This window comes from Festucalex cinctus, chromosome 2 (genome assembly GCF_051991245.1).
Source record: "Festucalex cinctus isolate MCC-2025b chromosome 2, RoL_Fcin_1.0, whole genome shotgun sequence".
Taxonomy (NCBI): domain Eukaryota; kingdom Metazoa; phylum Chordata; class Actinopteri; order Syngnathiformes; family Syngnathidae; genus Festucalex; species Festucalex cinctus.
This window is the reverse complement of record NC_135412.1, coordinates 29,830,315-29,856,818: the sequence shown is the minus strand read 5'-3', so window position 1 is coordinate 29,856,818 and position 26,504 is coordinate 29,830,315. Positions and strand designations below refer to the sequence as shown.

The window sequence follows — 26,504 nt, the reverse complement described above, 5'->3', positions numbered from 1 at the left end:
TGAAATGAAGAGACAACACTTGGGGGAGACGAAACCCATTTATGTTTGTTAAGGAATTTACATAGCAACAAACCCCACTAGAAATGTGTGTTTAAAAAAAAAAAACAGGGAAAAGAGTCACAAAAGGCTTTTGTTTAGGGTAAGATTTCCACAGCGGAGGATCTGTTGAGACTATGCTCCCGCGTCAGTCGGACAAGCTGAGTATCTGTAGGTGTACAATTTGTTATCGGCTCCGCCACTTAACATCAGCTGAAACAGAAAACACACAAGTGATGAAAACAGAAAAATAATTACATTTCTCTCAAACATTTTTTTTAATAGACACATGGTCCATGATCTTACCCCACTTTCTGTCCAGTCCACACAGAAAACTTTATCTTTATGGGCTGCCAGGTCATAAAGAGGAGCTTTGCAGCTACAAGACAAATCGGGAACAATTAAATAAATCCACACATCAATTCAACATTTGTAGTATACGAGCACACTGTAACACACCTGGAATCTGACAACTATTGATGCAGTATCTACAGTTAAGACAAGTTCCAATAATAATGCTAAAAAGATGAATACATAAGATAAAGATCAATAATAATTCCATTAATTCAGACCTCCTGGTGTCCCACAGCTTAACCAGGTTGTCCAGGGATCCGGAAACCAACTGGTATTCGTGTGACGGGGCCCATTTGACAGCGGTGACCCAGCCAGTGTGGGAAGTCAGCGACAGCAGCACCAGTGAACCATCTGAAGGAGGCAAAGAGTGTAGAGTTTGTAGAGGATGTAGAGATTCTCTTGACTTTCTATAAAATGTGGGGAATACCTTTGGTGCGTGGGTCCCATAGCCTGATGTGTCTGTCAGTGCTGCCAGATGCCAGCCGACGACACAAAGGCGAGTACGAAATGCTGTTGAACACTTTACTCCCCGTCTGTGAATTACATTGTTTCGTTTAAATATCTAAAAACTCCATTTCAATCACAGGAACAACAAAGTCCAGTAATGCTTTAAAGTTCAAACCAAAATTCCCATTGATATCAATAACATGCCAACATTTGACCTGTTTGAAGTTTAAGATACCACAATATCTCAAATCTATTTATCTACCAGGGTTGTCTTCATCTCTCCCGTCTCCACATCCCACAAACGGATCGTGTGATCCCAGGATGCAGTGCAAGCCTCGTCGCCATCGCACCACAACACTGATGATATAGCCTCATTGTGCCCTGATAACGTCATGAGAGGTGTCTGTGCGGGAACAGAAGAATGTGTAAAGGCCACGGCCAGCTTCGGCAGAACAAGCTCCACTAAATTCTGAAGCGCCTTTACTTACTCTGGTAAGGCCCATCTGCTGAGTCTTCTGTTTCTTCCTTGGCCTGTCGCCGAGCTCCTCAACCTCATCTACCTCATCAGAGGGAACTGGAAAAGCAAGAGTGAAATCCCTCATGTGCCATTCACAGTTATATGGTCATCATTAGAGAAACGTACCTGCTGACCATATCTTCAACATTTTGTCCCATGAGCCACTGCAGAACTGAAAGAAAGAATGGGAATTCAAACCTGCTCCTGCTTTTTCACATTATTCTTGCAATGTGGGGTGTACCTTGGAACCAGTGGGGTCCGTGGCGACCGTGTCAACGCTCCCAGTGTGACCCCTGCAGCAGTGCTTGGCCACCACATTGTTCTTTTCTGAGTTCCACTCCCATAAGAGGATGGTTTGGTCAAGCGAGGCGGTCAAAAGCAGAGAAGTCAGGCCATCTGCACAACAACAACAACAAAAATCACTCATGGACATTTGAAGATGTCATCTTATCAGTAAAGTATCAACTGTAATTTTGAAATGTTTCACATTAGTTTAGCAAACAATTCAAATACAAAAAAAAAATGGTAAAAAAATACTGTAAAATACAATGTTAGCAGCATATGCAACACTATATTTATCCATCCATTTTCTTGACCGCTTATTCCTCACAAGGGTCGCGGGGGGTGCTGGCGCCTATCTCAGAAGGTTCTGGGCAGTAGGCGGGGGACACCCTGAACTGGTTGCTAGCCAATCGCAGGGCACACGGAGACGAACAACCATCCACACTCACAAGCACAGCTAGGGACAATTCGGAGCGCCCAATTAACCTGCCATGCATGTCTTTTGAATGTGGGAGGAGACCGGAGTACCCGGAGAAGATCCACGCGGGCACGGGGAGAACATGCAAACTCCACCCAGGAAGGCCGGAGCCTGGACTCGAACCAGAGACCTGAGAACTGGGAGGCGGACGTGCCTCCCACAATGTATTTAGCAAAATAAATTAATAATAAGAAGAATAATAAGAATAATAAAAAAAATTGTCCTAAATTTCCCCCCCTTTTTGATTTCTTTGGCACCCCCCCCCCCCAATTTAGTCAGAAAAAAAGAATTAATTCAGCCCTCTCCTTGCTAGCAAATGTTGCTTCTATTTCTTCAATCGAAGCAAATAAAATAAGCTTGTTGAAATTCTAATCTACATGCTCAAACACAACCAAAAGAGAAACCAAAAAATCTTTAAAAAAATAAAATAAAATAAATATACAGTCTTCCCTCGCTACAACGCGGTTCACTTTTCGCGGTCTCATTGTATCGCGGATTTTTTTTAAGTGCAATTTTGCATATTTTTTTACAGTAATATACCCATTTTATAAAATTTATGAAGGTTTGAACATTGTCAATGTTTGAACAAGAGAGAAATGGGAGAACATGTAAATGCCTCAATGAGAAAAGTGTATAAATTGTGCGGTCGGGGATTTTAGAGCCTTAAAACATTTATAAGAGTTGTAAAACATAAAGCTAACTACTTTGCGGATTTCATTTATTGCGGGTATTTTTTGGAACCTAACCCCAGCGGAAAACGAGGGAACACTGTAAATATAAATATAAATAAATCTACCCTTCTCACCTCTCTTAACCCAGGCGACATCTTTTATGACATCGGAGTGTCCAACCACTTTTGTCATAGCTTTGCCCTCCAAGGACCAGATACTGGCGGTCTTGTCATAAGACCCGGTCAGGATCCTGCAAAAAATACAGGCCAAACCAGTGTTGTTGAAAATCTGGGACTCGGCAGCATCCATCAACTTACCACTCAGCATCTGCATCTACCGAACTAATCCAGTCATCGTGCATCATACACTCCTCAGGTTGCGGCGCTGTGTTCCGCTCCACATATTCGAGCTCCACAACATCTTCCTGTAGCGCACACACACACACACACCAAAACATTAAGACTTGAACTTAAATGAATACAGCACATATTAAACACGGAGACTGAGACATACTGTTGATATGCCTTCTGTTTCCATGTGATTGAACAGTGACGTTCGAAGGAATTGACCCCTGACCAGGAAGTCAAAGTCCACCTTGGTGTGAGATGCTGTGGCAGTGAAAACCAACATAAGTATTAAAACACAATTGCAAAAGTTGTTACTGGGTCAATATCACAATAAACGATTGGTATCCTCATCAGAATCACCCAGTCATCATGAAAATGTAGTAGAATAATTCAACTGTGAGGTATTATTGTTACTGTTATACTGTATAAAATCAAGAATTATCAAACCATTCTTGGACTCCAGTAGCTTGTTGATGACATTGCTGAGATCAGGGACTTCCGAACTGGCTGGGATGGAGAACGGCACATCATCTATTACATACCTACAACAGACATTTTGTTAGACCCAAGATGCGTGATAAAGTATTGGTAAGCATCAACAGTCAGCATGCAAAATGTAGCGTCAGTAAGGATTTACCATCAATGAATAATAAACAGTACTGCAAGCCACACAACTTAGCTATCAGGCTAGATAGGACATTGTAATAGTATGTTTCGTAACGTGCTCTTACCTTGGATTTTCTGTGTAAAACCTAACTTGTAACTGCGACATTATAATTTATGTGTATGTGACCAGCTTAACGAATATAAATTAATAAACTGAGACGCCAAACGTGCTCGTTAATAACATTTTTCGGACTGAACGTGTCGCAGCCAGGCCATGTGGTAGCAACCAGCATTCAAGGAAAAGCAACAGATCTCAGAGCGACTGATGATGCCGCAACGCATGACGTAGGCGCTGTCTTCGAAATGCATTGTGGGAAAAGCCCCAAAAAAACGATTTTCTGGGTGTACTGTTTAGTCTCTCGAACTAAAGCAGTGTTGTCCAAACTCGTTCTTTGTGGGCTGGAGCCCTGCAGATTTTGGATTTTTCCCTGTTCTAACGCACCGGATTCCATTGAACTGGATCGTTATTAGGTTTATGCAGAGCTTGCTGATGAGCGGATCATATATCAGCTGGAATCGCGCAGGATTCCAGCCCTCGGGGACTGAATCTTCCCACCCCTGATATAGATCTTAAGAGAAACCATAGTTTTCATATACAGTATAGTGACTGTTTCACAGTAGGCCTATGTGTAGTTTTTCCCTCTTAATGGAGGTGGGGGGACGGGTTCTCAACATGTTTACCGTCAGATCAAGTCAATAAATTGATTTAATAGCCTAAAAATAAGTCATTTAAAAATTGCTGGTCTGGGTAAATATTTTTCCCCAGAATAATCCAATGTGATTAATAGTTTTGATATGCTCAGTATCACACGTATGTATATGGAGAGACAGTAGCTGGCAACAGTTACGACTCCTTCAACTTTTCCACATTGTCATGTTACAACTACAGGTTATGCATTTTATTAATTTTGTCATGTGATGGACCAACCCACTGTCCTGTTTGATTTTTACCAAAAGCCATGGCATGCCGTGACATAGAAAAAGTGGATTTAAAAAAAATAAGCACTCTGATCAGACACCACGTTTGTTTTTACTTGTAGCTGGCAAGAGACAGTTGTTGACAATGAACATCGCGCATAATCCTGAACCCCATCTCCACTCTGAAACATGGCAACATCATGTGAGGAATGCTTTGCTTTCTTCAGTCAGGACAAGAAATCTGGACGGAGCTAATTACAGGACAATATTGGACAACATGTAGGAGTCCGCAAAAGACTGTGGGAGAAGTTCACCTTCCACCAGGACTACAGTCGCATGATACTGTAACAGCTGGAGCTAGAATGGAACTATCCGACCTGCATTACTACTTGAGCTAAAGCATGCCAACGCAAAGTAGAAGTCACTGAACTTTTTAAATCCAAATTGGCAGTTACAATTACTGTCCCATTTAGCCATTGATGTACAAAATATAACTGTGCTTCATTTGCCACTTAGAAAAATGCCTCACACGGTCACCAAATGTAAAATGTCCCTAAGTAGCAATATCCTTGTGTCCAATGGCATGTCATTACTCTGAACATAATATATCAGCATTCATTTCCAGGTATTGCAAACAGGAGAAAACTCTAGCTTACTGCAACATTTATTGTGTTTGCAATCTTCAGAGTTGTCAGTCCGCACCCAATAGATTTGTATCTGATACAGATGTTAAAAAAAAAATAAAAATAAAACTTGAAACACGGTCATTAAAAAGATTCACATTTTACTTTTTCAGTCTGGGCAAAGCCATTGGACAAACCAATTGCAGTAATAAATGATAATGGTTACAATGTTATCAGGGGCGAAACACAGCTTTGACCACTTAAAGAAAAAGAAAACCATGTGATAGAAAGCAAATAAAAACAACTAAAAATATACATTAAAAGAAAAACATGTGACAGAAAGAAAATAAGATCAACTAATAAAAATATACATTATGTCCTTTTCAGTCTTCCTCCTCCTTGACCTTTTTCTTCTTTTTCTTTTTCTCTGTTGCCTAGAGATGAACAGCTGGTATTACTAAAAACAATCCAGTCAAAAAGTGAAAAATCAGTGCTGAATACAAGTCATACCTGTGTCACCGGGATACTCTCTTCCTCCACTTTTGGCTCCTTGACACCTTTCTTCTTCTTCTTCTTTTTCTTGGGGGGCTCTTCAGTGGCAGCCGTGGACGTTTCACCTTCTACCTCTGACATGTAAGTGAAATTCATATATTAAAAAAGCAAACAAATAAAACAGCCATTCACTCACAATGCATTTTGCTCTTGCACTACCCACCTGCTGTTTTGCGCTTTTTGGCTTTCACCTCAGACGTCGAAGGTTCCTCTTCCTCCTTCACCTCAATCTCTTCCAACTTCCTCTTTTTTGAAGTGGATGGGATCAAAGAATCCCCGGATGGATCATAGACTTTCACTTCACTGTTGTTTTTATTTTATTTATTTTTTTTTTTGGGGGGGGGGGGGGGGGGGGGGGGGTCAGATGCACATTGGTTATGATGGTTATGTTTGATGAAAAAGAAAAGTGTTGATGACTACAGGATTTACCTCTTGTGCATATATTTGTCTGCCTTGGCCAGCGCTTTTCCTGTTCCACTGATTCTTCGAATCTGAAGAAGATTTAGTGTTAAAATGTACTCACCTCGTATATGACAACAAAATTATGAGCCAAGGCTTAAACATTTGGCACTTGTGTAGTCACAGATTCACAATTAGTAGTTAAAGCAACACGAAGGAACTTTCAGTTTATGTTGATTATGGCACTGCCATATGGACAAAAGCGGTAATGTTATGTCTGAAGGAAGACCACATTTCCCATGAGGACAAGCACATTGCGCCGTTTGTTTCCTGTGTCGACGTTCAAATTGACTTCCGTCTTTGTAACGAATGGGAAAAGAGGGAAGTGACGTATGCCATGAAGCAGTCAGCACATTTGTAGTTTTATGTGGCAGTGTTACTACCATCTTCCTCAGAGTTGCTTAGTGCCAGTAAAAATGAAACAGGACCCCTCAGGTTATGGCAAATGTACCATTCAACTAGTTTTAAGTCGATGTTTCATCGTAAGAGTTATGGAAATACTTTAAGGTAGTAAAGTTCCTTAGTGCTACTTTAAGGTCTGTTTCATCCCAATCTAAACTATATTTTAAGATAACAGGCATACAATGTACTGTAAATTTACAATTACATTAAACATATCCAAACAGTCAAAGGTTTTCAAACATCCTCATCACACTGACTGGAGAAGTGCCTCCTAATTGCTGAGTGGTATTGTAACTTTAAAAATAAAACCTCAGTCTCGTTTTTTTTTAATTAACATTATGCTACAGTATTTTAATGTTGGACATGAGAAGTGGGGACAAGTTTGAGAACCACTGCTTGAGGGAGAAAAAAACAAAAACAAAAACAAAAACAAGAAAGGCTGACCAATGGGAACAAATCCAGAAACAAATCCTGCTTGACGGAGGTAAACTACAGGATGTTTCAACTTACTCCTTTCTCCTCTAATTGTCGTAACCGGGCCTCCAGCTTAGCCCGGTTCTGCACACCCATTTCTGCATTGGTGTCCTCCCCGAGGGCATCGTAGCGGACGGCAAGGGATGTTTTGGCTGCTAACATTCTGGAGATCTAGACAAAATTCACATTTGTTTTATTTAACCCTTTACAGTTTAATGATTCAGTTGGTTTACTGTGAATGTACCTTGCCCTTGTTCTTGGTAGTGGCCTGGCCCACGAGAGATGCATGGTAGATGAGACCGTACTTGGGCGTGTCCTTGCGGGTCTTGAGCGCTCGAAACAGTGCCTTTTCTGCCCCCAGGATCTGAACTGTGGAGGCTGGCTGCTTCGCCAGATTCAATAGCGAACCTGGGACACAAAACGAGTACGCGGGTGAGTTGTTGGGCTCTTGTGCCGAACTTCTCAAGTCGGGCCACTTTAGAAGCTCAGAAGAGGTAGTGACTTAAAAACATCAGAAACATTTCAGTTCAAATTGACGTAACGTCGTGATCATCAGTGCCCGAGCTTGCATTGGTGCTGAAATTCCAACATGACTCACCGGCATGCGAGATGAGTCGAGCGCCGACCAACTCGCCCACCGTTACTGTCAGGTTGGGGGCGATCGCCATCATCCGGTTCTTCAGGTAGTCGTATAGCTGAGTGCGGTACTCCGAAATTTCTACCACCTACATAAAAAGGGAGACATTTTCTTTCAAACGAAGAAACTGGAAGTGCCTTTCGATAACAGAGTTGAGTGACCATTCAGATGAGGTAGTGACTGAAAACCCCACATTATTATTTCTGGAGGAAGACATTCGTCGTTATCATCACCAAAGCCACCAAAATCATTCTAATGATCCAGATATTATCGTGGAACACAAACCTGTTCACACAGGTGTCGGATGTTACTGATGTCCTGCTCAGACACTTCGGTTCCCATGGAGATCTCGGCTGCCAGCTTCACCTCGGCCTCGATTTCCTCAGGGAGCAGGTCCGATAGGTCGCTGCCGGCCACGTTGGTACGGTCGCCAATTTTGGAGACCGTCTTGCAGTAGGCCAAGTTGTCGGTGATGACCTTGCCGAGCTCGGGGAAGTGCCAGCCGTACCACTCTCTGCAGCGCATGATGTAATTGTTCAACTCCTTGTCCAGGTCGTCCAACAGAGCTGTGGAGAGGAGCGCACGAAAACCAACATGACAATATCGCCTCAAAGTTGTTGTTTTTTTTGTTTTTTTTTACATTCCCATTACAAAGCTAACATTAAAAACTGGAGAACCTCAAAAGTCGAGTGTTTGTAGTCTGCCTAAAATAGACTGGCGTTCTCAGTCACTCAAAACATGACATCACAAGAAGGCTCAATTCTGGGCATGTTTTGACAAGTATTTGCCCGATAGCAGTATTTAGCAAAAGGTGTTGGAGATGTGTCTGGATAGATGCAAAGTCATCCAGTCATCATAGTAATCCACAAATATTGAATCAAGGCAACAGTACTTTTCTTTGTTGAAGATGATTCATCTTTAATTCCAAAGGTTTTGTCAGGTTTAAATTTGAGGTGTGGAGTCTCTCAATTTATGACTTGGGTGTGTCCAGTGGGGCTTGTCACAATAGGGCATTTTTGCTCGGCATGGCTGTTGAGCAACCGTCCTGCATACAAACCAGTTGTTCACTCGACTGGTGACAAAGTTACTAATCCCATGAAATGGGACAATTTTTAGGGGGGAGCGATGTGAGGACATTGATAGGTCATGCCTCAAACCTCCTATTTAGAGAGGCAAGTTTTAGGATAAATGTTCATCAACCATTTTGTTCAGGGCACTGAACACTCTGCACTTACTGGGGTTTTGATTCTAACAGTAAAGCGCCGTTCTTCACTTTTACCTGTGCTAAGTGACAATTTGTAATATGAGGTGACCATATTAAAGAAACGTTTTAATTGTTTTACTACTCCTACTTATTTTCAAAACACATTTTAAATACATGGCAGGCCCTCCAGGAATTTGCGACATTCATTGCAAATTAACACCCTTGCAAATTCATCCAATCACGAAACGTTTCAGCGAATTGGACCAATCATCTGAGCTTTCCGCGGGATCCAATCATAGCACATGCTGAAGCCTCAAACTTCAGTGAGACCAAGCACTAGAAATAAGTCAGATGAGTTTGCCGCTCTTCTCTACACTGTGGCAAGAATTTGGACTTGAATAACACCATAAAAGCTTACATATAGCCTGCACGATCATGGTGTCCACCTTGTCAGGGCTAAACTTCAGCTTGTAGCGGGATAGACTGGAGAAAAACAGAAAATATATGGTGATGAAAACAAGGTATGCCAAAACATAACTTTTGGCTTTCCCATGAGGGAAACCGCTGCCTCAGTGGTAGTGACGAATGCTGAGGAAAATCGACAGGATGCTTCAGACAGCAAGGTGTAATCATAGACAGCGGTTGATAAGATGACACAAAAGTACATCGACGTACCTGTGAGCCAAGCCTAGGGACATGGCGCTCAACTCTCTGGGTGGAAGTCCCGAAATGAGGCCCTCCATCTGGCTCCTGATGCACCTCATGAGTTCTGCAACAGCAGGACTGTGGATACAACTAAGGTCCAGCTTTTCCTAAGTACGAGGGAAATGTGATTCTTACCAAATGTGTTCCAATTAAAAAATAGTATCCATACGGTAGTTGAATCACTTACTTTAATGACACCACCTAGTTTTGCATCACTGATGGCCAGCTGCTCATGAGCCTCCTTGGCAACCACTTTCTTCAGCACCTTCTTCAAACTTTTACCCATTTTACCCTCGACAAGGGCAGTGGCAGCTGAGTAGAATAAGTAAACAAAACTGCATTAATGAAAAGATGTACATGACTGGGGAACTACATGGTCTTATCGTCAACTGTCGGACTTTACTCGGTAACATCACATGAAAAAATGTGGAGTTTGTTGTCTCAGGGGTAGTGACGAGTAAGATATACTTCACCGTTAACTCAAACAATAAAATGCATCACAGACTGTATATGTGGCATTCTTTGGCTCTGGATAACAGGGTGTGTCAATTACCTGCCAAGGCCTCAGTCGTGTCCTGGAACTTTTCAAAGTGCTTTAGCTTCACACTGAAAAAACAATAATTGACTATTAACAAAATGTTCACAATCACCATGAAAAACAATAACTTAGGTGTTAAGTTGTTCTGTATTTTATTAGCCCAGTGATTCCCAAACACTGTACAGAAGCTTATTTGTGCCATAAGAGTAGTAAAATATGCTCCTTGGTTCAATAATGGTAACACTGCATTGGACTGCCACTATTTTCCCATGAGACATCTTCACTCACATTTTATTTGCCTTTTCGGGAGTCTCAAACTCCTTGTACAAACTGTCGACCTGCTGCAGTTTGGACTCATCAAGAACCTAAACAAAAAAAAGTAAAAAATACTTGTAAAGACTCATGCACAGTTCATGATAGCAGTTGGTTATAACTACAACAACAAGCTTTTGCTCAAAAATTAAAAAAAAAACTATGCGTCTACAGAAAAAAATAACATACATGAAATTAATGACGGAATCAAAACCTCTGTAATGTAATGGTAAGAAATAATGCAGTTGGGCCACATGAGATCACACACGTGGTTGCTTGGCCTGCCGACAGCCTGTTGAAAACTTTAGCAAGTCAAACGTCACACATTGTAATCCATAAAGAAGATTACAGTTGCGCATTCTCCGACATTGTACCGAAGATCAGATAAAACCGTTCACATATTAAAACGCACCATCGAAGCTACAAATGATAGCAACTAGCGAATTGGCTAAACTAAGCTAAAATGAACTAAGCTAAGCTAAACTAAGCTAAACCACGTTGCCACACGCCTTAACAGAAGTTTGATGACATACTTTAAAAATGGCATAGCCTGCAGCGGTCTCAAACAAGACGAGCATTTTCGCAGCAGGCGTGGGTTGCTCCTTGTTTTTTTTAAAGCGATTTTTTTTAAGCGATGTTCATCCAAGTTTAATTTAGCTCCACGCCACCGAGCCGCAACTATAACATGCACGACTATGTGCCACGGTTTGCTACTACTTCTTTGGGTACAAAAAACTGCACGCATGGGGGAAATTCATTATGTTACTGCCCTCTGGAGGACCCCAAATGTAACTGAACGATTTGCCGTAAAACGTAACAGACCGGAGAACGGAACACTCCGCCCCCTAAGCGGAACATTCATCCCCCGCCAGGCTACGGTCTTCCTAAAGGACAAAAGGCAGAATAGCGACTTAATAAGGGAAAACCGATCGTCTATTTATGGCCATGACAAACGAATATTTTTTGCACAAAGTTACAAACCTTCACAAACGTAGCACATATGAAACAGACTATTTAGAATCCCGTAAATAGTAGTTTAAAGGTGTTGTATTGTGATATAAATACAAAAGTTTTTTCTTTTAATGCAAAGAATAATTTTTTTTTCATTTATTTATTTATTTATTTTTACCAGGGCGGTATAAGGTTTATCCATCTCCAAAAATGCTCTTGTGTAAATTTCCAAAACGTTTCGTAACCTGGAACTACCTTTTAAAGAAAACAATATTTCATGCTCCTAAGGACCATATTATGAACCACAATCGCATTCTCATACTCTATCAATATAAACCCAATATTCAGTTTAAAATTTGATATTACAAAAAACAAAATTAAAAAGCCACGATCTTTTTTTTTTCATCTGGCCAGTAGAACGTACAGAATTACATTTTTCAAAGTAATTAAATATACACTCTTTTAGATCATCATAAAGTGTACAGTACAAAAGAAAATGAACCTCACTTTCCACGTCATTCAAATCACACATTTCACATATTATATCATATGGTATAGTAAATCAACCAGTTTCAGGGAGAATACCAGACCTTCTCTGAGCAACCAATGATCTCTGATTTCTAGACAGTCGAGATAGATCATATTGTTCAGGAATAAACCTGACCTTGAGTGGCATAAATGTTCTCAGTTTAGGCTTTAATGAAACCCCTTGAGACCAGGTTTATTATTAGCATGATTGTTGTCATTTGTTTGTATTTGGGATCCATTTTTTACTGACTGTCAACATATTATTCTGTATTTTGTGTGAATGATGTTTGAGATTGATCAGAGAGTGACTGGGTGCGTTTCATGAGTCTTTCTGTAACTCTCCTGCTGGAGGCAGTGCCCAGACTCTGGGCTGCATCAGATCTTCTACAAAAAGAGTTTCAAATAAATGTATTAAATTAAAAAATGGATTAATTAATTGAATCACCATTAAATCATTCAGAACACGAACCGTTATCATTCGTGAACAAGAGATGAGTTAGACACTTCTCTCTGGTGGTACTTTTTTGAGAACCGCAATTTTCTCTGTGCATTGAAGACATGACCGGGTGCTCTTGTGCTCAACAACAACAACAACAACAACAACAACAACAACAACAACAACAACAACAACAACAACAACAACAACAACAACAACAACAACAATGCATTCTGATTCTAATTGTTTTTCTTGAAACTGGCGTGACTCATTCTCATCGTCAACCTTTCTCTTCACGGCATGTTTTGAAAAATACTTGACTGGGACGAGGTGAGAGGATTACCGTTTCACTGAAAACTGTCATGGACCTGAGGCTGATGGTAGCCCATAAGTTATTTTAAAAAAACACAATAGTTAAACATAATAAACATAAACATAATAGTAAAAAAACACACACAAAACGCCCAGGGCAACGACACAGCAAAAATGTGGGGTCCGCATTAACATTAAACTTGGATGACGTCAAGGAAGGGGCCCCGGTTTGAGACCCCTGGTTAACAGCAACGTAGCAATGTGAAAATCAACCAACCAACCAACCAACCAACCAACCAACCAACCAACCAATCAATCAATCAATCAATCAATCAATCAATCAATCAATCATGGCTTCTTCTTTTTTTTTAATTTAGCCTCTTTGGTAAGTACATATTGTAATTTAAAAAATGAAAGTAAATAATATTTAGTTTACATTAAAGGGACACTGTATTGCAAAATACTGCAGTCAATGTTTTCAAAGACTTTATTTTAGCTTCCCAAAGGAAACTAAAAAATAAATACAGTACAGTGCATAAATAAAGGAACCAGTAGGTGGTAGTAGCGTATCAAAGTGGTAATCGCCAACCGTCATACATCAAGAGAAGAAGATTGGAGCAAAACACGCACATGTGAACTCACGGAAAGACGCGTACTATTACATTTATTTTTATTTTAATGTCCAAGACTACGACTTTGTGTGTGTAGTATGGATAAACCCGGCTCATATCCTCCTCCTAACTTCGACTGTCCTCCTCCGAACTCCATCCAACTGCCACAGCCTCAGCCGCCCGCCTCAAGAAGCAACTTCCACCCAAGCATGTGGACTTGGATTGAGTCACCCTGCGAACTCGAGCCCAACTGGGCCTCCGGCGGCCAAACGAACTGGAACCACCGACTAGCATCAGGAGCTACTGTCCAGTCAGGAAACCGTGGATTTAAGAATTCATCCGGTGAGGCGGGTGAGCGCCAACGATATGAGCGTGTTCTTCAAATGATATAAACGTGCAAGCGACAGCAAAATATGTGAGCTTGCTGACACAGTGGACCTTGACAGGGTGGACATTTAATAAATATGGCATGAGCACATTTTGCACCTTCACTTTTAGCAACATGTTCCGTTTAGCAAGATGACGTATTGATTAACGAGTACATCACATAGCCAAATTCTGAAAGATTTCCGGTGGATATTTCAGTATGACAGGGTGGAGCTGTTTAAGCCTTACAATAATCTAACTACAAATAATATGAGGAAGATTACAAAACACGTGTAAATATCTATTCTGCAGTTACATGCAAAACATTTGTGATTATGAAAGTGAAACTAGAATATACATGATCAAAATGGCTTTTTTAATCAAATAACTTGACAAAACCATGTCCAAATCATTTAGTATCTTTTAAACACTTATTACACTTAACTGCAGTTAGAAGAGCAGTATGTGGAGCATACAAAAATCATGTACAGTACATCCAATAAAAAATTTTATTAAATGAATGAAAATCATTTCAGAGACCTAAGGTAATCATTGTACTGGTATGTGTGCAAATGTTTTGCCGGTTATAGTATGACCTCAAAGTTTAATTATTCCTCGACATTTTCATAATTCTCTCTTAAATGGATTCAGGTCGTGAATGGTATCACACTGGACAACAAAATGGGCGTAAACCAGCAGGCAAACGTGGGAAAAGGGTCAGTGTGATTGTATTGCTTTAAATCCTTTATGCCACTGAGGTGCTGTCTTATATGTAAATAATGAAAAACCTCACTTTTATCTTTTAGGGTCAAAACAAAATGGAGCCTGAGTTTAAATATTTTTGTGACACATGTGACCGAGGATTCAAAAACCAAGAGAAGTATGACGAGCATGTTGCTCAACATGTCAAGGTAATTTTTTGTATTTCAGTTCTGGATTTCGCCTGCTTCACACCAGCAGAATGCTGCCTTTTAATACCAAGTCTCCAACCTTTTAGTGCTCCGTCCCAGACTGCAGTTTCACGGCACATGAAAAAATAGTCAACATTCATTGGAGGAATGTAAGAAAACGCCAGAATGCATGTACCTCTGTGTTATGTTGTGCCCTTTGCTAATAATATAGCTTGAAATTTTGCAGTCCCATGCACCCGGAATGAAGAGAATTAAGATCGACACTGCAGAAGAGATTGCAAAATGGAGAGAGGAGAGGCGCAAGTTTGTATTCACAAATCGATGCTGGCAAATCTTGAGCTGGTAGTTAATGACGGGAACGTTGACGTTTCTTCGCAGGAACTATCCAACTTTACAGAATATTGAGAAAAAGAGAAAACTGATGATGGAACGGGCAAAGACAGGAGCAGTACTGGAGACGGCTCAGTTTGGGTAGTAAACTTTTAAATCTTTCAACATATGACAGGAGGTGGGTTAGAATGGGTCATTAGTGTCAGTAAGGCTTCACGGAATTTTTGCCTTAGTTCAACTATTTTCAAGATTTGACCATCTTTTATGCTGTGTTGTACAGACGCATGAGAGGCCGAGGACGTGGCACATGGCGGGGCAGAGGTCGCCACAGGTTCCAGGGACAACGTCACCAAAATTTGCATCCATCCTACGCCGGCGCTGCAGCTGAGAGACCGCCACCCCTCACCCAGCCTGGCCAAAATAGTGACCCACTGGGAATGTTGGTCAAAAGTGACATTGGTGAGAGAGTGCAGGAATGCTACACGATGTGTCAAAGTGACCCCGTGTGTAGGTCTGACTGACAAAAGAAAATGTATTTTTTGCATTATATTTCTCCTTGGTAGAATTTTGTGAAGTTGTCATAGTGGGCGCTTTAAAGACTGCAAGTCAAAGTGTTAGTAAGTTAACAACTCTAATTGATGTACTGTAGATAAACATAACTTGTCTTTTATGTTCTTAATGCTTCATTTCCTTTCATTTTAGTGCAGGTGTGTCCAAACTATGGCCCGGGGGCCATTTGCGGCTCGCCGTCCATTTTTCAGTGGCCCGCGACGTGCTAAAAATGGCATTTGACTCAGTTCAATTAAAATAAAAACAAAAATGTTTGGAGATTGTCAAAGTAAGAAAGGAAGGTGTCGAAAAACACAAGTGCTATTTTAGTTAACTAAACTAACGAAAAAACTAAAGTTAAAAAAAACAATTTCGTTAACGAAATAAAAAACAAAGATGCTTTTTAGAAAAACAAAACTGAAACTACATTTTATGTTTAAAAACTAACTAAAATAAAACTAACTATAATTATAGCAAATATGTCCTTCGTTTTAGTCTTTGGTCATTACTTTAATGCATGAGCCCTTGGGGATGATTTTAAATGTGATTTTTCAGTAGATTTATTTTGATATAAACCGGAATAATGACGTCACGCCCATGGTGTTTTTTAAATATTGTACACAAGTAATACATATTAAAAGAAAAACTAAAACTAATACTGAAACTAACTAAACTGAAACTAAACATTTATTAAAGAACTAAAACTAATACGAAAACTAACAGAACCACCCTGAAAACTAATTAAAAGTAACTAAATAAAAAAACAAAAACAAACTCAAAACAAAAATTAAAAATTCCAAACCTATAATAACCCTACTGCCATATTACAAATAAATTGGTTTATATACTAGCATTTTTCTAAATATGCAAAAGCACAAATAAATTATTTGTACAATTTATAGGACTAAATACAATTTCTCTTCATAACATTATGTGGCCCTTGTGTCCTTCTGATTTTCTGTATGTGGCCCTCAAATGAAAACGTTTGGACACCCCTGTTTTAGTGTAAACTTAACCTACAAAACCAAAACATTTCCGGTATGTATGATACATGTGATGCTCTTTATTGTAATGCAGATTCATTTATTGCTGCTGTTTGTTTAAAAAATGGGAAAAGGACCTTGAAAAAATAATCGCATATTAAATTGTAATTGCAATGTTGAGGGGACAAAAATCATAATTAGCTAATTTTTCAAAATCTTTCAGCCCGAGGTCATAGAATTTTTTCCCATCCCCTCCCTTCAGATTCCGACAAAGATGATGCGGATGCTGACTCCAGGACCGCTGGCCTTGTCGTGGCCCCGAAACAGATGAGCAGCGCGATGGCGTCTCTTGTTGCCAGCTATGGCTCCATGAGTGAGAGTGATACTGATGAAGCACAGGGTAGGTTTAACTGTTTCACCCTTTTTTTGTTCATGTGCAAGTAGTAATATTAGCATGGCTTAGTTGTTTCATTTCTCTTCAACATTTCTCTGTTTTCAGACTCTACTGTACAAACAGCCAAAGTACTGCTCCAAGAAAACAAGGATTTGCTAGTCCAGAACAACAGACCCTTCATGGACACCAAAACCTCAACACAGGACACGCAAGCATCCAAAGTGTCATGTCCTTGGTCTGCTTTGAACGCAACAAACAAGCCAATAGAACGAGGGAGAAGAGGAAGAAGGCAAGGTCGGGGTCGATACCATGATATGCCGCATACACGGCGGCCCACTCTACTTGAGATGGTGAGGAGCTGATGTAGTTTGTACTGTCTGATAGCCAGCCAGCCACACGTTTTTTTCCAGACTTTTTAAAATATCTGGTAACATACAATATACAAGTGATTATCAAACTGAGCCTGTTTTTTTGTTCTTTGGTTCAGCTACTTGCCCCGGATATCCGCCATGAGAGAAACGTCCTCCTGCAGTGTGTTCGGTATGTAGTCCGAAACGACTTCTTCGGGTTGGAGAGGAAAACTCAACTCCATCGGACGCAAGCTCCTGAAAGTTCAGACCACAAAGTCAGGAATGAAAACGGAACTTTGTCTGATTCTCTTGATGGTAGCAAGAGTTGTTTTATTGAGGGTGGGACTTCATCAGCAATGGAAAACGCAGAGATCGGTCCAGCTAACGAGACAACCCAGATCACAGTTGATCACTGTTAGACACGGAATAGTCTGGACCAGGGACCACTTGGTCAAACTGATGACAAAACTCTACTTGGTTCAACAGACAGCCAATCTGCAACAACAAGTGACCACGCAGGCTCTGGTTTATCACGTCCAGGAGCCGGCGATGGTGACCAAGGTGTCGAATCGATGAACAACAATTTTCCTGTGGATTCTTTTGAAAGTGCAGACCAGGTTACTGAGGATCAGGAAGAAGAAACAGCTACCAGTGACCACCATAGCCACGATTCAGTGGCACCTTATGAAAGTAAATCTACCAATATTTATGATGATGAAATATGGGAAATGCCAAATTGATTTCCATTGTTTAGAAAACGTTAGTTTTATTCATTTTAATTTGATTTCATGATGCAACAATTTGCAAAGTATAGTTTTCTCCAGCTAGAAATGTAAAATAATCTCCTTTTTATACCGTTATTTTCTTAAATTTATTTTTAGTTTATTATTATTATTTTTTTTATTTTTATTTTTTCCATTTTATATGCAAGTGCAGCAAGAAAGTATTTGTTCTTGTTTCCTCAACACATGGCTGCCTTCAATGTTGGTATAAAGTTATGAAATAATCACCACTGTCTGCATTTAACTCTGACTGCCAAAGACGTTTCATGATGATTCGTAAAATTCCAATGAATGGATGCGATCTTTCATTGAGTAGCCACTAGCCACATTGTATATGTAGTAAAGGAAAACAATATTCTTTTTGCCTTGAAAGATGAGTTAAAATGCTCAAAAGCGGCTGGCACTGTGGATTTTTTTGTTTTGTTTTTATAACGCCTGGCAGTCAAAGAGTTTTAATTAAGTACAGTAACAAATAAATATTTGTCCTTGGTCATTTCACACCACTAACTTCCTTCGATTTGGTGTATAAATTGTGACCACATCATAGTAGTTAACAGACATTTGCCTATATAAGTACAGTAACGCATGCTATTACAGAACTAAAGTTACCGGTACTTTACCTGGCTACCTTCAATTTTGATACAAGTAACAAATTCAAGTACATTAGCGCAGTGTTTGCTATTTCTTACAGCCTACCACCTGTTTCCATTTTGGAATCGAGAAACAAGACACCGGGGTTTTTATTGAACTGAAGCTGAAGTTTATAAAAGTTTAGTAAGTCGTTCTCGTTTCCATGGCAACAAGCGTAGCGTCTTACCTTTGTCAAGGTAACGACGACAGTGTCGGTCTGCGAGACATATGCTTATTTACTTTCGGGACAAGAGTATTTACTCATAGGCTCTAGTCTACACTTTGACTAATCAGCTTCGAAAACATTTCTTTTCAATTTAAAAAATAGCTTAAACGTCACGCGCTACACGTACCGCTGCGTAATAACATTTAGATGTCTATCAACACGTGTACTATTTGGTCGTTTACGCAATTAATGTTACTATAGCAATGGGTATGTTAGACTGTGACCGGACGATAACTCAAATAGTAAGTCGATGTATCTAAAAAAGAACGGGGGGAAACAGACAGATGATTTTTAGCGGGTGCTTTGGAGGTACATAAATACCAACAGACTTAATAATGGCCACACGCTGCATTCATGTTGACCCGCCGTTCGTCGAATTCAAAGACGTGCAAATGGGCAATGTCTACCAGACTGTCATCACAGCTACTAATGTTGGCAGAATCACGAGGGAAATATTCTTTGAAAGTCCCAAGTTAAAGGTAAAGTATATTGATATTTTGTCAGACTGTCTCAAGTTACAGTTGATCAACGCGCTAGCTAGCAGTTCGATGCATTCGTTGACTTCCATTAGCCAGTTAAGGCATAATTTTGTTTTTTGTCAGCATAATGAGCTTCATTTTGTCATGTGTAGTATTGTTTTCAGTCTATAGCGTAGTACATTGAGAAATGTACAAATAATTTACAGTATTTGAAGCAATGAGGAATATAATGACAGTTTCAAGAAAAAAAATGGTGTCAAAACAATTATCTGATCCTTATCACAACAATGTGCTATTTTCATAAACTCGTCACAATTATAGGCTTTTTTTTCATCTTATCATTAAGCATAAACGTAAATGTCACTGTCTAGAATAGAAAAAGTATGTGACCTTTTGGATTTAACTAGTGGTGAAGCCTTCACATGACAACAGTAACCGCAACCAAATGTTTCTTGCTGATCTGTAGCTACAACAGTCAGGAACTTTGGACAATTCCTCTCAAAACTGTTTCAGGACAGCAATATTCTCGAGATGTCTGCTGTGAATTGTTTCTTGAGGTCATCTCACAGCATACCGACAATTCCTGAAAGTAGCAACAGTAACAGCGATTAACTTTTTCCATCACATAGAATCTGTTTTACCATGGATTGATGAACATCAAGATTTTTCATGATTTCAATGAAGATCAAATCACATTTTATGACCAATCTATTCAGTAAATCCAGATCATTCTAAAAGGTTCCTGTATTAGTTCTTGCAACTCAGTGATTGGTTGAGGGGATTTGTTTTCTCACAGGTATTTAAGTTCTCAGCACCCAGATGTGCAAAAAATGTGGCGCCTGGTTTGTCTGTGAGTGGCTTGCTGGAGTTCAACCCTGAGGAAGAAGGGGTAGTCACAGACTACATTTATGTTCATATAGATGCAACGGAAGCCATTGAAGTCCCACTGAAGATGTAAGAAAACATTATTTATAAAGAAAACTTTTTTTTTTAAAGTCACTGTCAAAGGTGTGTGAATATTTGGTATTTGTTTAATTTATTTTTAAAAATGTGTTCATGTAGTTCTCCTCGGGCTTGCGCCCTTTCCATGGACTCGGAATTGGACTTCGGTTTTCTTCCTGCCAGCAGTCAAATTATCAGCAGATGTATTCCTATCACTAACCAAGGATCAGCATCAGGTAATTAAGGTTTATCTTGATATATCATTTTAGGTGGCTATGAGAGAACTCTTAAAGCATTGACTCACAACCAACAATGCGTTGAGAAAGGTATGTCAATATCAGCGATGTAGAGTAACCATTAAATGTACTTCAAGTACCACCATATTTCAGTATAATTTTTGTGACATTTTTTTTTTTGCTTTGTGAGGTTTAATGAGATTTTTCTAGTATAATATGTGCCTTGTCTCAGTAAAGGATTAAAAAAAAAACACTGCCTTAAGGTGACATGAATAAAACTGAGTGGCGGTGTCAAAACACCTGTCAAAAATTTACGTACCAATAAGAATTAAAAAGGCAAAGAAAAAAGTTGTCATTTATTTATTATCGTTGTTTCAAATTTTGACTGTGAATTTGACTTGTAAGTTATTCTACAGTGTGCAGTTTTATTTAGCTCTCATGTGTGTGTATGATGTTTGAAGGTCTGTTCCAGGTGTTGCACACAGGAGATTCTTTGGTCCGATTTTCTCCCTGCAGTGGAGTTGTAGCGGCTGGTGCCACCAGGCGGTTGACAGTTGAACTGCATGCTGACAAACCAAGACAAGTTGATGAAAAAGCCCTGTAAGTTTGTTTTTCATGACATTTGTTCTTGCATCTGCATGAAAATCTTGTAAGAGATGAATGAAATTCAGCAAAAAATTGTGTTGTAGTTGGTGTATTGTTTTGATTACTGTAAAGAACGATGGAAAAAAAGCTTCTTGGTCCTGGTAAAACATTTGACAAATTTTGCTTTGTGTGCGTCATATCTACTTTTAACAGGATTAGGCTTCAGAATTGCTCCACCATGGTTCTCAGGATCAGAGCTCAAGTGGTTGAACTGCATCTTGAGATCTTGGACTTACAGGTATGCCACCAATTATCGTCCCTGTGCCACACAACTCAAAAGTCTTTATGATTATTATGTAAATATTTGTGTAATTCTGTTCTTTAGGGGGCCCCCCTGTCCTGCCTTTGCTTCGGACCTGTCTACTTTGGGACATCCCGTGTGGAGCGTATGGTCTTGAAAAACAATGGACCCCAAGCATGCGACTGGGTCTGCTTACTTGCGGGTTCTGCCGCCGGAGCGGAAAGTGTAAGTGATGTCTACAGAACTGGAATGAAAATAGAACGTGGAATGTGATGACGATGATGACTCTGTGTAGGGAACAAACCTGGACAAGAGCACAGACTTGGCTATGCTGGCCAAAATGCAGCGGCGCAACCCAGAACCCCGCTGCCCATGTCCGGTGGTGGAGTGTATTCCGAACCAAGGCCGACTGGGACCGTACAAGAAAAGTACCGTGGCAGTACGCTTCAGCCCCGTTTTCCATAGGTAAATCTAAAATTGTGCTTTTAGAAATATAGTACTAAAGTCGTAAATACGTTGTCCAGTTTTCAGTGTGGTGTCAGCTAGACACAGCGATGCCTTGAGATATGAGTAGATTGATTTTGGATTTGTAATTTTTTTTTATACAACCCATCATCCGCTGATTATTTACTTGACTTGTTGCAAGCACATTGTGAATGTATTTTAAACAACCTAAAAGTCTGCTTAGCTTAATGCTAGCAAAGCATGCAAATAACCAAAGACAAGCTAATGTCTAATATCGGTGTTGTGTTATAATCCTTTAGGAACAAATATTTGAATACATGTACCATATTTTCCACACTATATGGCGCACCTAAAAGCCTTAAATTTTTTCAAAAGCTGACCATGCGCCTTATAATCCAGTGTGCCTTATATATGGATCAATATTGAGCCGCAACAGGTCTTGCTGTCAAGACGCTATCGGTGACCCTGCATGATCGGTGACGCGCATGCGCAGAAGATCCCGTCATCTTGGCTCGCTAGCTAATACTAATACTTTATGTCAGAGAAAATAATAAAACAGCTGTTTATTCATTTTGGGAGTGAAGGTGCGCCTTATAGTGCGGAAAATACGGTACACATATAATGTAACAATACACACATTATTTCTTTATCCTCCATAAAGACTAACATTACTGCGGCTTTCTGAGCAGTTGTGACCAACTCCTGTAAAATCATGCCTGTATTATACTGCCCCCAGGTGGTCAATGCACGCAATGTCTATTGAATTGAAGCAAAACATGACAACAGTTTCCATATTTACATTTGATTTAATTACTGATATGTCACAATATTGTAGAGGGCTATTTATCTGATCAAATTACACTTAAAAATTTTTTTAGGGGAAGGGCGTGGGGCTGGAACAGATTAATAGCATTTCCATTCATTTCAATGGGGAAAGATGATATTACAAGGGGGCAACGAAACAAGTTCAATTCATATCTCAAGGCACTGCTGTATTGGTACTCAGAAATTGCTAAATTCCCGCCCTCAGATTAAACGTGAAGCCTCGATGCCAAGCCAGTCGGCAGGACTACTGTCTTTTTCTGCACCTGGACTCAGTTAGAAGCAAACATGGCTTCACTCACAAAAATGGTATTCACAAGCACACACTTTTATCTAGTGTTGTTCCGATACCGTTTTTTGGCCCCCGATACTGATTCCGATAACCAGCTTTACAGTATCAGCCGATACCGATACCATACCGATACTTAAGTTTTTTTTTTTCTCAACGTGAAAAAGCTGCCCTGCCATTGGTTCAGAGCATTCAAGGGCCAATAGGATATCTTAGATCAGCATGCCGTGAACATGTCACATATCAGTGAATGCTGTGCAGTGTGCACGAGCAAGACACAAGATGCTGCATCCAAAATCCGATATTAGGGTTGGAATTAATGGTATCGGCATGTTACTTGTGAGTAGTCACCGATTCCGATACCACTGTTTTAATGCAGTATCGGCGCCTCTGCCGATACCAGTATCGGTATCGGAACAACACTACTTTTACCTTTTACATTTTCCCTATTTTACTTGTCACAAAAGTGAAGGTGTCTGTCAAGGTGTATAATTTGATAAAGATCCAGAGTTTGTTTTGACATTCTGGTTGTATTTGCTGTTGTATAGAAGCAAACATCCTCATATTTCATTCATTTGGTAAACAATCAAATATTGGGATTATAAAAGACCAAAATGCTTTAAAATTAGGCTTTAAATCTCAGGTTTGGTTTCTTGCTGCTTGAGTGGGTTCAAAATTAGCTTCAGTTGAGTGAATTTACTGAATAATCTTTTCACTTGTCTCTTGCTAGCAAACAGTACCGTCGAGTTGGCAGTTACGGGCACCGGGTTGCCTGTGGCTCTGGTTCCAAGTCCCTCCAATAGATTTGACTTTTCCACCTGTGGAGTGGGCCAACGTGGGGAACACCTTTGCGTGCTGCAGAATCTCTCTCCGCATCTTCCTATCCACTTTCGCTTCCGAAAGTTGGCGCTTTTTGGCACTGAGCCCTCCTCCGGCACTATCGCCCCTGGACTTTTTCAGGTAAGACTCATCATATTCGGTGTTTCCCAACATTTGGAGACTTTTTCCATAATGTTTGTAAATGTTTGCACCGGGTTACTTGTACTCTTTTGGCACACCACAAACAAAAATGTAACAATAAGTATACTGAGATAAAGATGGTCTTGTTTTCGAATTACTCACGAATGTACTTACTCAGTGGAAATTCTGGATGGGAACATTTGAACACAAAAGGTAATACTGTCAACAAATTTATTATATTGGTTAATTTGGTAAAGTGGTGATCTCTCACAACACACAAATGTACCTATGGCATAGTGGTTGGGAATCACTGGTACATTGAAGCCCAGCAGTGCAATACATTGGGGGCACTTATGTTCTGCCCTTTGCTTCCTCAGGACGTAGTTTTGTATTTCAATGCACGGCAGCAGGGGACCTACCAAATGTGCCAGAAACTTGATGTTTTGGGCTACGTCGCTCGCCAGAGACCTAATGACACCAGTGAGGATGATGCAGAGCTAAAACTTGGCAGCTTTTATACTATCTCACTACACCTATCAGCTCTCTGCAAAATTGAGATGACACCTCCTTCGCCTAAATTAAATCCAGGTAAATATTACAAACAGGCGTCCACCAACCCCAACACATTTATCAACACTATGGTGTAGGAGAGTTGTTGTCAAACTTGGATCCATAACCCAAAACGTGAAAAATCATAAATAAATTATTGTCCATCCAGCCATCCATTTATTATATTATTTATTATTATTGTTATTTATTTATGAGATTTACAGGTGAAGCAAGGTGACCTTAGCAAAATATTTGTGGCTTGGAGGCACATACTAGGGATGAAAAGTTTCCAACCTGTGGATAAATCCTAGCGTGCAATGTGTACATGGACAAAATGTTGAATGCATATGCCAACCTGTCCGAGAAACATAAAAATAACGACCAACAGAGGGAGATAGAATGGGAAGCCTGACAGGTTACAAAATGGTGCCCCAATTTTATTTGATCAGAAAGAAAAATATAAGGATGGGGAGGGAAATAAACAGCCCCAATGTTTATACTTGTTAACATTCTCTTTACAAATATTTGGCATTATGTATTTTTTTTTTTTTTTTTTTTTTTTAGTTCAACCTATCAGAATGCTATTGTTTATAAAATGTCATATTCACCAGACTTCCCAATGGAAACATAACCTTGGCACATCTAATACAAGTCAATTGACTTATTTTATGTTTTATTTTTTAGGTATTACACCCATAGTGACCAATCCCACAGGTTTACGTCCTCACGCTTCATCCAATCAGCTGGACTGCTGCTATAGAATGGTGCGCGCTGCCGTGGTCAGTGCTCGTAAGACAAACTTCCACATGCATGAAAGGAAGGAATTAGCTGGTGAGGAGTTTCTGGCTTTGCCAAATGACCGAGCCACCAGCGTCAGACCAGCTACACCTTACACACAGTTTAGGTAAGGTTTGAAAGGAATTACTGGACAAACATTCCCGCCAAAAAAGATGACCAAATGTCCATGTGTTTACTTTCTTCAGGACTATCTTCACTGGAGTACAGCGATACACCTACGTGGATCCCGACTATGGCTTCAGTTGGGAAGAGGCAGAGCAAAAACGTCTACATAAACAGATTTACACCGACTTCCTCAAGCAGCTCAGACAAACACGACTGCAGAAGATCAAGACAAAGTAAAACGAACAACATATTTACCTGGCAGAATGGTCAAGATTAAAGTATGTGATGCAAAGGAATCACTCTAACGTTTGGTTCATAGGTTGGAAGAACAAATGGAAAACATGGGGATAATACCAACTGAAGGCCTTGAGCCGCCTAAGCGCCTCTTCCGTGACCTGAAGGCCAATCAGAAGTCGAGAAGCAGGCAGAATTATACTTCCTGTGTCCTACCCAAGTGCAGGACCCCCAGTGGCAGGCAGGTCAGCAGCATGATCCACAGACCAGTCAGTCAATGCTAGAATATTTTTCTCTGCAAAAAAAAAAAATACAATTATTATTATTATTAATCTAGGGCACAGCAGATTCACATGCAGTTCCAGCTACTCGCCAGGAGATGGCAGACTGTGAAAGGACTTTGACACCTCAGGAGCTTTACCAGGTTATCATAGGTCCGTTTTGTTAATATACCGCAGTGCATATACATGTATATTTCAATATTTATATAAAATGGCGTTCGTATCTCATGCTCTGTCTCGTTTCCCATAAGGCCCAACATTTTTGGACTTTGGTGAGGTGTGTTTACAGTCGGTGTGCGAGCAGACGGTGGAGATGATCAATCCTTTGTCAACGTTTTTGCGAGTCCAGTTTGAGGTGGACTGCGCTGAGCTGCAGGGCTCATGTCCCCTGTCTCACGTGCTGCCACCTGTTTCCCACAATGTGCTCATCCTGACGTTTCAAAGCAACAAGCTGGGTCACTTCCAGAGGTTGGAAAA

At 40.1% G+C, this 26,504-nt stretch overlaps 4 protein-coding genes and 1 non-coding gene across 8 annotated transcripts in view; 2 read left to right on the top strand and 3 right to left on the bottom strand.

The window, feature by feature from the left end:
- Positions 1-19: 19 nt before the first annotated feature.
- On the bottom strand, positions 20-4,105 carry wdr12 (WD repeat domain 12). Its single transcript, XM_077514415.1, has 13 exons — positions 3,864-4,105; positions 3,580-3,674; positions 3,299-3,393; positions 3,103-3,209; positions 2,920-3,035; positions 1,596-1,750; positions 1,481-1,526; positions 1,326-1,411; positions 1,100-1,240; positions 818-923; positions 609-741; positions 343-415; positions 20-249 (listed from the first exon to the last, which is right to left on the bottom strand). The coding sequence occupies exons 1-13, from the start codon at positions 3,902-3,904 to the stop codon at positions 172-174; spliced, it is 1,272 nt and encodes a 423-aa protein (XP_077370541.1). The 5' UTR covers positions 3,905-4,105; the 3' UTR covers positions 20-171.
- Positions 4,106-4,809: 704 nt separating this feature from the next.
- On the bottom strand, positions 4,810-11,381 carry nop58 (NOP58 ribonucleoprotein homolog (yeast)). The gene is made up of 14 exons (XM_077514410.1): positions 11,156-11,381; positions 10,599-10,675; positions 10,326-10,378; positions 9,960-10,084; positions 9,743-9,879; positions 9,486-9,550; positions 8,149-8,429; positions 7,825-7,951; positions 7,471-7,634; positions 7,263-7,397; positions 6,321-6,382; positions 6,055-6,194; positions 5,850-5,965; positions 4,810-5,773 (listed from the first exon to the last, which is right to left on the bottom strand). The coding sequence occupies exons 1-14, from the start codon at positions 11,198-11,200 to the stop codon at positions 5,723-5,725; spliced, it is 1,578 nt and encodes a 525-aa protein (XP_077370536.1). The 5' UTR covers positions 11,201-11,381; the 3' UTR covers positions 4,810-5,722.
- On the bottom strand, positions 8,021-8,104 carry LOC144015112 (small nucleolar RNA SNORD11B). Its single transcript, XR_013282695.1, has one exon. It is a non-coding gene; the product is annotated as a small nucleolar RNA SNORD11B (small nucleolar RNA).
- Positions 11,382-13,422: 2,041 nt separating the features above from the next.
- On the top strand, positions 13,423-18,352 carry nufip1 (nuclear FMR1 interacting protein 1). Its single transcript, XM_077514409.1, has 10 exons — positions 13,423-13,811; positions 14,478-14,542; positions 14,633-14,737; positions 14,824-14,886; positions 14,964-15,040; positions 15,116-15,208; positions 15,348-15,526; positions 16,862-16,999; positions 17,099-17,343; positions 17,481-18,352. Exons 1-10 carry the CDS (start codon positions 13,559-13,561, stop codon positions 17,760-17,762), a joined length of 1,500 nt encoding a protein of 499 aa, XP_077370535.1. The 5' UTR covers positions 13,423-13,558; the 3' UTR covers positions 17,763-18,352.
- Positions 18,353-19,036: 684 nt separating this feature from the next.
- Positions 19,037-26,504, top strand: part of LOC144014475 (cilia- and flagella-associated protein 47-like) — a 47,154-nt gene continuing 39,686 nt past the window's right edge. For all 4 annotated transcript variants that reach the window (XM_077514407.1, XM_077514406.1, XM_077514408.1 and 1 more), the window contains exons 1-15: positions 19,037-19,460; positions 20,257-20,414; positions 20,523-20,638; positions 21,100-21,238; positions 21,437-21,521; positions 21,609-21,749; positions 21,820-21,989; positions 23,020-23,120; positions 23,831-24,060; positions 24,438-24,648; positions 25,294-25,513; positions 25,593-25,745; positions 25,832-25,991; positions 26,084-26,180; positions 26,279-26,495. In XM_077514407.1, coding sequence (XP_077370533.1) covers positions 19,317-19,460; positions 20,257-20,414; positions 20,523-20,638; positions 21,100-21,238; positions 21,437-21,521; positions 21,609-21,749; positions 21,820-21,989; positions 23,020-23,120; positions 23,831-24,060; positions 24,438-24,648; positions 25,294-25,513; positions 25,593-25,745; positions 25,832-25,991; positions 26,084-26,180; positions 26,279-26,495 — 2,342 coding nt within the window. In that variant the 5' untranslated portion in view covers positions 19,037-19,316. The remainder of the gene's footprint in view (positions 19,461-20,256; positions 20,415-20,522; positions 20,639-21,099; positions 21,239-21,436; positions 21,522-21,608; positions 21,750-21,819; positions 21,990-23,019; positions 23,121-23,830; positions 24,061-24,437; positions 24,649-25,293; positions 25,514-25,592; positions 25,746-25,831; positions 25,992-26,083; positions 26,181-26,278; positions 26,496-26,504) is intronic.